The 10,231-nt window shown below is 42.6% G+C and overlaps 2 protein-coding genes across 7 annotated transcripts in view; both read right to left on the reverse strand.

Moving 5' to 3' along the window:
- Positions 1–428: 428 nt before the first annotated feature.
- Positions 429–8,691, reverse strand: adprhl1 (ADP-ribosylhydrolase like 1). The gene is made up of 8 exons (XM_003445780.5): positions 8,142–8,691; positions 6,763–6,927; positions 5,371–5,496; positions 5,043–5,183; positions 4,819–4,946; positions 4,593–4,725; positions 4,343–4,508; positions 429–3,097 (listed from the first exon to the last, which is right to left on the reverse strand). The coding sequence occupies exons 1-8, from the start codon at positions 8,353–8,355 to the stop codon at positions 997–999; spliced, it is 3,174 nt and encodes a 1,057-aa protein (XP_003445828.2). The 5' UTR covers positions 8,356–8,691; the 3' UTR covers positions 429–996.
- Positions 8,692–9,752: 1,061 nt separating this feature from the next.
- dcun1d2b (DCN1, defective in cullin neddylation 1, domain containing 2b) overlaps positions 9,753–10,231 on the reverse strand; it is a 6,487-nt gene continuing 6,008 nt past the window's right edge. For all 6 annotated transcript variants that reach the window (XM_005466866.4, XM_005466865.4, XM_019357460.2 and 3 more), the window contains exon 7: positions 9,753–10,231. This exon is cut by the window's right edge and continues 2,233 nt beyond it. The gene's annotated coding sequence lies outside the window, so the exon portion shown is untranslated.

The raw sequence follows: 10,231 nt of genomic DNA on the forward strand, positions 1-10,231 counted from the left end.
TTATTTGTTCTTTTTCTTTTCAGTCATTCAGACCCCCCAGACTTTGTGTCCATCTGCCCACTCTAGACTACCCTTTGTAGTGGGAAGGATGGGTGTTGACTTTGGGTTAAGTGGTGCTCCATGTTCTTGCCATTGTGGGCTCTGGATCCGCTTTTACCCACCATGCAGTCGGGTGTAGGGTATAAGGGAAGAGATGTGGATGTGGAGCAATATTTACCAGCAGTTGAATGCTCATGCCACATCTGTTTCCTCAGTTTTAATAGCACTGTAATTTTCAAACAATCATACACAGTCTTTTCACCTCATACATTCACATACACCAACACACGCACCTAACATATCATCTATAACATTGACAAGTAGGAGTGAAGTGGGTGCTTCTGGGTGCCGATATATTTATATGGAAGAGGCAGCATTTAGAGTTCTGCTCGTGTCCTGTTTTGCGTTTATTTAGAAAAAAGAAATGAACAACCTAGATTCACAAACATATAATACTGTGTTGTTTCATTTTATTCACAGACAAATAGAAGGGATCTTGCATTAAAGGGGTATTGCATGTAAAATACGTAGACAGGATACAGTTAAACTTGAACAGCAGTGCGTACTGTACAGTTCCTGAACATTTCATTGAGCACATTCACAGTAAATTCAGTCAGACCACAGCTTCAGAAAGAAATGCTGTTTGAAGACAACTGAGTCTAATGTCATTGTTTGTCTGTGCACAGATTTAAATGGCAACAACTCAACCATGACACACATTTGGTCTATCAGTAAAAATGTTAGTAATCTTGGGAGTGATATTGTATGTTGTAATATACCATCAATATGACAGAAGATACCCAACGGCACTAGACTTTGACTTTTTCCTAGTTTGTATGAGCCTGTGGATTGCAGCTAATTTGCTGTTTATAATGTTAATTGAATATTACTAGTTACCTGTTGGTTTATTTGTAAGTCTGTATTGTCAGGGCAAACTGAAAACATGAATTTATCAGTCTAGAAAGTGAAGGTGTCAGTAAATCGTATGACTTTGGGTTTATATGTTTGCTTGACTGATGGATCCCCGTAGTTGATTGTCGTGTACTTCGGTCTCTGCTTTGCATCCTCTCTCTTGTGTTGAATCACAGGTAAAGTTACAGCAGAGACCTGACTGTCTTCAAACGTTTCCTTACTGGCAGCATCTTCTGAAAGTCGAACACTCTGCATTGTACTTGAGCCTTTACTGTCCACTGGTTTTGCTGCTTTTGTTTCCTCTTCGGCCTCCCTGTCTCTTTCTTGTGGTTCACCCTCTGCTGCTGTTCCTCTTCTGTGTGTAGGGAGGCTGATGCCATTATGCAGGCCTGGGTTAGTGTCTTGAAAATTCTCCAGCGTCTTTAGCGCAGTGCTAAGAGCAGCCAAAGACGTATCAGATTGCGTTGGGGGAAGTGGATCGATAGGATTTATGATTTGTGGGGGCAGGGCTAATTGAGAGGAGGGATCATTCTGATCGGGACCTTGTTGATAACCAAAACTGTAAACACGTGGGATGACATACCTGGGCAACCTGCTTTGAACTGCCATAGGTCTTCGGGGATTTGATCCTCGGTTGCCAGTGGTGTCAATGTGCGCGTGTATAGAAAATTCCTTCATACTGGGTTTCGGATTGCCTTTGGTTATAGCAGTGGAGGATTCACCTGCAGCTGATTCACTGAGAGACTGTTGCACATCTCCACCAGGACTATCTGTTGTTATCCTCGCTGTCTTGTCCTGTTTCGGGCATTCTGAACCATTAGGACTGATTTCCTGCTCAAACTGCTCAATAGAGGAATCTACACACATGGACCACACAGGAGAGCAGGTCCTGATTGTAACCACACGCCACTTGAGTGGAAACTCTACCTGAGGCAAGAGCCTGTAAGGTTCTGGGAACGACCACTCTGTCACAGAAGCTGAACAGAGCAGCTCTACATATGCATATTTTAGCCTGTTGTTGCTACAATGTTCTTCATCAACTGCTGTCTGATTTTCACCACATTCTTGCCGTTGGATGCTGAAATCATAAGGTTGAGCCTTCAAATGTTTTAATGAGCAGCAAACCTCATCGTCTAAGCTCTTCTCTCCCATTTGCTCTGCCGTCAAATCATTTCTGTCACCCGAGTGTGAGTGTGCCCGATCTTTCCTGTCATCCTGCACATTTCTAATTTCAGCTCCCTTCAGCTCCTGCCCGAGAAGAATTTGATTCTCTCTGTTTGGTTTGTGGACACTTTGGACGCCCTCCTGTTCTCTTTCAAAGGAAGCTACCTTCTCTTTTACATTAACTGTCACTTTGACTCCTTGAGAACTCCTTTCATGAGAAAACTTTAAATCATTTCCCTGACACACAGTGGCCATGGTCTCGAACTTCTCCATAATGGAAGATAAGAGGATCCCTCTTCCAATGAGTCTTGGTTTGACCGGCTGTTTCTTCAGCACTTTCTGCTCTTTTTGCTCAGCCATGGCAAACTTGGCCACCATATCCTTCACGCCACCTTCTTTCTTCCGTTGTCTTTTGGCTCGTTCCCTGTTTTGCGTGCCATCCTCGCTGTCTCGGTTCATGTTACCCAGCAATCCTCTGCTGGAGGGCAGAGTTCCCACCTCCCTCTGATGGCTGATGGGAGGTTTGGGTGTGGATCTTATAAATTTGGATTGGAGCAGCTGGAATGTGGTAAGGCGTCGGGGTATTAAGTCTCCTGCTGTATGATTTCCTTTGTTTCTTTGGGTCTCCACCCAACGCTTTTCTGAGAGGTTTGAACTTGTCTCAGCGGTTTTTCCTCTGGTTATTTTTTCCGCTTCAGGCAGATGAACCATTTCACAGTTTGTCTGAAGTGGAGCCATTTTCACTGAAGTCTCATTTCTTGGATCAGAACGATGTTTGTTTCTTGTGTTTCTTTGTGATATAGTATCTACATCTGGCTTTTCTGAGTTTCTATTTCTGGTGATCCACTTGGGCAGATCCTGTGTCAGGTACTGCAGGAGACTCTCGAGAATCCCACGGAGCACCGGACGGCATTTTGGATCTCTAATCAACTTCTTCAACATACTGGCATCTGGGATGTTAGCGGTTTTCTGAGAGTTTTGTCTACAGAGAATAGAGGACATGTAAAACCACCACTATTGCTTAAGCACAGTCGTTACAGCAGAGAAGGGATATTAGAATTAGCTTTAAGGGAGTAATCGAACTGCGTGTCTTTGATTTCATGTTTTATTTCACCAGCAAGCAAAAAAACCCCCCAAAAAACCAATACTTTTGCTGTAAATGGGAATTCCAGCAGTCATTTTAACCCCGTAGCAAAATGTCCAGGCTGGTAGCAAAGCAGCATGAATTAGATAATTAGTTCAGGAAACTGTGAGGGCGATTTGTGTAACGAGAAGGAAGTCTGATAGAATTATGAAGCTGTGCATCAAATTAAGGCGACAAGGAGAGCCGGGCACTTTATGTGTGATATAACTACACTTTAATTGTCACGTCATTTTAATATTAACTGTGTAGAGGTGCTTTGACAATGTGCTGCTGACAAGAGCATCAATAATAATCACGGTATTAGAACACAAAATTAATATTCTACGACTTAAAAACGTTAAAATCATCCCATCCACATCTCACATGCGCTAAAAGTACATTTAATCTGGACTACAAAGTACATAGTTCATGTTAAAGCAGGTTATAAAATAAACTTTTTTCCCACTTCTGTCATTTCAGTATAATTGAGGCATGTCATTAGTCGTTAGTATGTCAGGTCCTAGAGTGCTGTGAAAAGAATATTTGCCCCCTTGTGACCTCCTGGATGACTTGTTGATGCGCTCTTGGAGTAATTTTGGTAGGCCGGCCATTTCTAGGAAGGTTCACCACTGTTCCAACTTCCAAGTTCCAAGCTTTAGGCTTTCTGAGATTTTTTAGCCTACTTCACTTTCTCTGACAGGTTCTATTTAAGTCATTTTTTAACAGGTCTGCCAGTAATCATGCCTGTGGTTAATTATGATTCAACAAGGGGCCCAATTACTTCTTTACACAGGGAAAGCGTCAAATACTTTTCCAAGGCACTTTAGGTGTTGCATTACCATCAACTGAATATTAGACTAACAGATAACAGACAATCCCACACAGAGCATTCCTCTCAGCTTTGTACGCTGGATAGTGTGACCCATAATAAAAGGTTATTCATGGCAGATCTGTAACTAGATCTGTACATACTGATCCAAGGAAAACCAAGGATAGCACGACAAAAGTAGTAAGGAGGGGGCGGGATACCACTTAAAACTACTAGAGTGATGTGCAGAGTCGCTGCTAGCCAGCAGAGTTCAGGCCAGTGAAGATCAGGATTACTTGTCTATGCATTTCTCTGCAGATGATGCCTTGAACAGCGCCTCTCCCAGCTCCTCCAGGCGTTCTCTTTTGTCCACGTTCTGGTGCAGACCTGGGGGAACCTGGCTCAGGCCGTGCAGGAGGCCATAAAGACATCCCGCAATCAGGCCCGTGGCTTCGCTCTCACCTATAATTAAGTTACAAAGAGTATGAGTTACACTAAATATCACTTTCAAAACACTGTGCAGGACCTCAAAGCTGTAGCTCACACCTCCGTGGAACATAGCTCGTTTGCACAGCTCAGCCCAGTCACTTCCTGCGGCCAGAAGAGCGTCGTAGGCAATCATGGGGGCATCGTGACCTCTTCGGCCTGCGCGGCCCTCTGAACTCCAACGCTTGTACATCTGTACTGACAGAAAAACAGAGTTAACGGGCGTGCAACATGCCTGTCAGGAACTATCATCTGTTGGCATGAAATTCTGAAAGAAAAGCCTTACTTTGTCTGTTTCCTCAGCATCATAGCGATCAGGGAACAGAGCTTTGTTGTGTCCCTCCTTATCAATCTCTCGCTCTTCAAGGTAAAACTGCCACTTGGCTTCAAAGTAGAACCAGTTTTCCTGATACTCTGCATATGAATGCACATTCACACATCAACTTTCACAGACGTTTGTGCACATATTAAATGCTTTTTCTTTCATACCACATACAGGCCCGGCCTAACCTGCCATGTGCCGTATGGTCTTCCTGCAGTACTCCGCAGCTCGTGGGATGACCTTCAAGAGCTCACGGCCCCATGTCACAAGAGGCTTCCCCTGGATGGCATAGGATGCAAACAGTGCCGTTGTCAGGGAACCTAGAAAGCCTGAAGCCAGAAATGAGATCACAAGACACTTCGCCTGATCAGTCTGCTGATAGCTCAGACTCACCAGTTACATCCATAATAAATTTGTGTTCTTGCTGCTAAAATAGAAATACTACACAGTCAAACAGCAGCTTAATTATCTGCCTGTGAGAGATTTCTTAGGGTTAGAAGCTGTTAACATCGTCACCTGTAGGGTGGTTGTGAGTCATTCTTCCAGCTTCAATGCTGACCTCCACCAGGCTATCTAATCTCTCTGGTTGCCAGTATCTCATACCCACACACATGGCCTTGGAAGCTGCACCGAACCCAGACCCTGAACATGGAGACATGTTCAGATACACGTTTCTGTACTGTATCAACCACTGTGGTCAGAAGTTTAGGTACATAAGCTTATCATGGGTATGAATGTCATGGTACTTTGAGGCTTTTAAGGATTTCTTTGAACTGTTCTTTGTCCAAGGTCAAATGATTGTACAGCATGTTTACTAACTTAAAAAAAAAAACTGGGTGCACAAGTTTGAACTAAAACCAAAATAAATTCAATCTACACAGGGTCAACTATATATAAATACACCCCCACTAATATTTTGTTAAGTGTCCCTTAGCGAGTTGCATCTCAACAAGACGTTTTTGGTAGCCATCAACAAACTTCTGGCATATTTCTGTCTGAATATTTGACCACTCTTATTGGCAGAATTAATTTAACTGTGTAAGCTGTTGATTTTAGGTGAAGTTGAAGAATTTGGAGGTAGTTCTCCTTCGTTCATCCACTTTGTGCAATGTACTATTATTCCTGGCAGGAAAACAGCTCCAGAGCATGATGCTACCACCACCATGCCTGACAGTTGGTACAGTGTCCTTGTCATTGTGGCCAAATAAAACTTTTCTCCAGAAGAGAAGCTTGTCTGTGTGGATAGTTGCATATTTTAGTCCAGCTTAAAGGTGTCATTTTTGGAAAAGGGACTTCTTTCTTGGTCTGCACCCTTTCGGTCAATGGCGATGTAAAACTGGCTTCACTGTGGACAGCGACGCTCGTGTTCCGGCAGTTTTCGGTATGTGCTAGGCTCGAGCCTTGGTGGTTTCTTATACCCACATACAGTTGCTTGAACAGATGATCCTAGATTCTGCAGTTTGTTTTACAAATGTTTCCAAGAGACCTTCTCAACTTGTATAAATCTTCAGTTCTCCTTAGATCTTCACTGAGTTCCTTGGAGTTTCCAATTGTTTTGAGTATTGGTCAATCCAGTGAGTGTTGTCAATTAAATACTTTTTATTCTCACAAAGAGAAACTGCCTGTTACAGTCAATCATGATCACTAGCAAGAAGTTAATAGACCTTGGCCTTGTCAAGTTTAAAAACATAAGTGAGCCTGTATGTACACCTTTGACCCTGTGTGGATTACAGAAAATAAACTCAAACTTACAGTCATTCCAACCTGGAACATTAGAACAAGAAATTATTAAAAATCCCAAATTACCATGACATTCATGCCCATGATGACTGTATGCGAACTTGATCTTGAACTCTTGATCATGAACTCTATAATACAATTCACTTTTTTTTTTAAATCTCCAGTGACCTTTTTCATTGAAAGGTGTATGCCAGGCAAGCAGGAAGTTGTAAGGTTTGAGATGAGCACAGTTCTCCACAGTGGCGGGATCAGGGACTCGGCCCTGGAGAGACACCATGGCTTCAACGTAGAGACGCACCAGCTCTCTGTACAGGTCCTCCAGACACCAGTAATCTGGAAACACACACACACACAAAAACCCCCGAGTCAGAGTCATTCATGCCTGTCGTGGAAGACGAGCTGAGTGGTGCTTTGATGAGCTAAATTTAGCCTCAGCCTGCCACACCGCTGATTAGAAGTGGCATGCATGGAGTCACTTCCACACACTATGAGGTCAACTGGGAGCCACAAGCAGAGCCCGCAGACAGTGTGCTAGAATTTGTGGACTGTATATGTGTGAGTGTGTGGATTAGAGAGTGTCCGTGTGGACAGAGAACAACCACCTTTTAGTCAGTGATTCATAACTTGTGATGAAAGACTCAGACTTTCACTCAAAAAGAAGTCTGTCCACTGCAATGCATGTGTGGAAAGAAGGTGCTGGGAAAATATGAACTATTTTCTTTCAGATTTAATTTTTACTCACTGCTTTAAAGAAGACTGTGTCATGTAATTCATACAATATGACTTTAATGAGTAATAATTCCTGTAACATTTGCTTTTACTTTGTTCCCATAAGTCCAATTACAGGGCAAACACTGAGAGGCGCAGCATACATTACACTCCATGTGCAGTCATCTGGCTGCTGTGTGTCTGTGTGCATAAGTGCATATGTGCAGGCATGTTGGATTGTTGCTAAATAGAGCTTGCTAATCTCAAAATATGTCATCACCATTCTTTCTCAGGACCACTGTCACTGGCTTTGAGCCGCATCTGCAGGCACACATGATACCAGCAGATTACGGAGGAGTCAGGCCTGCTATTGTTCCCGACAGCGGAGCTGAGGACAGGCTTTTCCAAAGTAGTCTATTTTGGACTCTTCTGTCCTGGAAACTTCGAGCCGCGCTGCGGGAGCTCAAGAGGGCATTTGGGTGAGGGTATGCATAGTAAGGTTCCTGTTAAGATTTTTGTCTTTGATCCCCCTGCGGCGGAGATGGATCATGGTATGTGAGGTTTTGTCATTCAGTTTTGATTTGCCAAAACGTGATTAGCAGCTTCCTTTGCCTGTATAGAAGCAGCTATTCTGGTCCCTCTGAGCACAGAGAGATTAAAGCCAGCCTGAACAGGCCAGATGCTACGTGTCTATTTTAGAATCAAGTCAGGGTTGCGTCCAGTGAACACAAAAAGACAGACAATTATTGGTTTTCTGTGACGTTGGGTGTAAAATTTGTTTTTATCTTGATTACACAATCACAATCATAAATCCTAATTGTCATTAATCCCAAACGTACCTGTTACAAGTGCTTCTGCTGTGGTCATGTGCATCAGCGCAGCATCACTTAGGGGCCAGTTATCAGGATCCAGTTTCAGGGCTGCCAGTCCCCCCAGAGAGGCCAGTTCCTCTTGGATTATCTTTCCGGAGGTGCACCTTTCCCAACGGCCCTTTCTGTAGCCCAAGGCATCTCCTACAGCACTTAAAACCATGGCTGCCTTGAATTTCTCCATGTTGCTTTTTGATCTGGGTCCTTTTAGGTGTACTTTACTACCTCAAAGCCTCAAAAAACAAGAAACAGATCAAACTTTCTTGCCCCAAAACATCCTAAAGAAGTTCAAAAAGCTTCTCCAGCTCTCAAGGTTTTTGTCGAAACTCCCATTTTTCTTTGTTCCCCACACATCAGAGCTCTGCTGCCTTCCCCATCCTCGCAGCTCTCTTGTAGTTTCTCATTAGTTTCTAGCAGACAAACTCTTAAGGGCGGGCAAACATGAAAGCATCGTGTTATCAGCCTCAGCTTCATTGAGCTGGGCGGTGGTGAGTGATCAGGTGTCTCCTAAAAAGGCAATGCCCACGGTACCAAAGCTGAAAAGCTGGGTGGCTTGGTATGGAATGGTAACAGGGGCCGGACACACTGGAGAAGATGCTAATGTGCTGTGGGCTCGAGTGCAAGCTTGTCAGCTGGTGCTGGACCTTGTTGACAACCCACCTGTCCCATGAGGGAAGAGTAAGAGTGGAGCATCAATGACCCCCTGATACCATATAAGCTCAAGAGCTCAACACTTTAATCCCTACTTCAGTGTTTTAAGCATCTTTATTAATCATCTCCTCTGACATCAGCAGCTGATATATGCTTCAGTTATGCGCACTGGTAGAGACCTGCTCTCAGTTTCTTTAATCCTTGCTTGGTTGACTGCAAATTACACAAATGTGCCACACCCAACCCTTATTTACATTCATCAGCTGCCCTTATTATTATACTCAGAGTAACACTAGACAAAGCATTACCAGAAGAACAATGATCATGATGATATACAGCAGGAATGCAAGCTGATAAGAGGCAACTGTTAACAAGCAACCATTTTACATACACTCAAACATGATGGGCAGCTCGTCCTCAGCAGGAGGATGTTTTTTTCCCCTCCCGTTTCCTGCTGATTTTTTTTTTTTAAACACATCTCTGAAATCATTGTGCTGGGTTTGTGTTAACTGGACATAAACAACATTTATATAATACAAATATATATATATATATTATTATTATTATTGTTATTATAAATTGGTATATGTTGTTCAATAGGAGCTGAAAGAACTTCTTTAAAAAAAAAAGTAAAACAAAGAGGCTTGGGATCATTTCACAGTGGCGTCATCGGATAGTTTGTCCAGCAGAGGGCACTCTGACTCCTCTGCGGCACATTACAGTGACATCATTTTCCCTTTTTCAATAAAACTTCAATGTTCATAGTTCTCGAGCATTTTGCCCATCACCATCTGGCTGTTTGAAAACTTTACAAGTGAGGGATAAATATACAAAGATCACTGGATCAAGGCAACTGTAGTTAATTAAAACTAAAAAAAAAAAAAAAAAAAAAATAGATGTGAAAAAAAAAAAACACCTTTTACAAGATTGTTAAAAACAACATGCTTTATTGACATTTTTCAAGAAAACAATGTACGGTATACTTTTGCAGCAAAAACATTACTCTGTAAATACTTGTTTTCTTGCCAGCAAAAATAACACTGTCTTAAAGACCATGACCACGTGCGTATGACTAGAAACAGCCGATCGCACATTTGACAACTAAAAATGCACCGAATGTAACAGAACACTAAATACTGGAGGTTGTTTTGTCACTCCTGAACCACGGAGAATTACAGGTGTTAGATAACAGCCACCCTGGCGATGCTGACAGGACAGAAACTATGGTATTAAACCAACATGTCTAACTTAATTACAATGGCAAACACTGTGACGCACTAATCAGTCTGGAAGTGAACCCACAATCCAGTCTTGATTTACCTTGAACTTAAAAAAAAGAAAAGAAAAGTCTACATTCACACACATAACACCATAGTTTATGAGTGACTGTGTTTACACAAATATGAGCA

The sequence above is a fragment of the Oreochromis niloticus genome, linkage group LG1 (assembly GCF_001858045.2).
Source record: "Oreochromis niloticus isolate F11D_XX linkage group LG1, O_niloticus_UMD_NMBU, whole genome shotgun sequence".
In the NCBI taxonomy this organism is placed as follows: Eukaryota; Metazoa; Chordata; class Actinopteri; order Cichliformes; family Cichlidae; genus Oreochromis; species Oreochromis niloticus.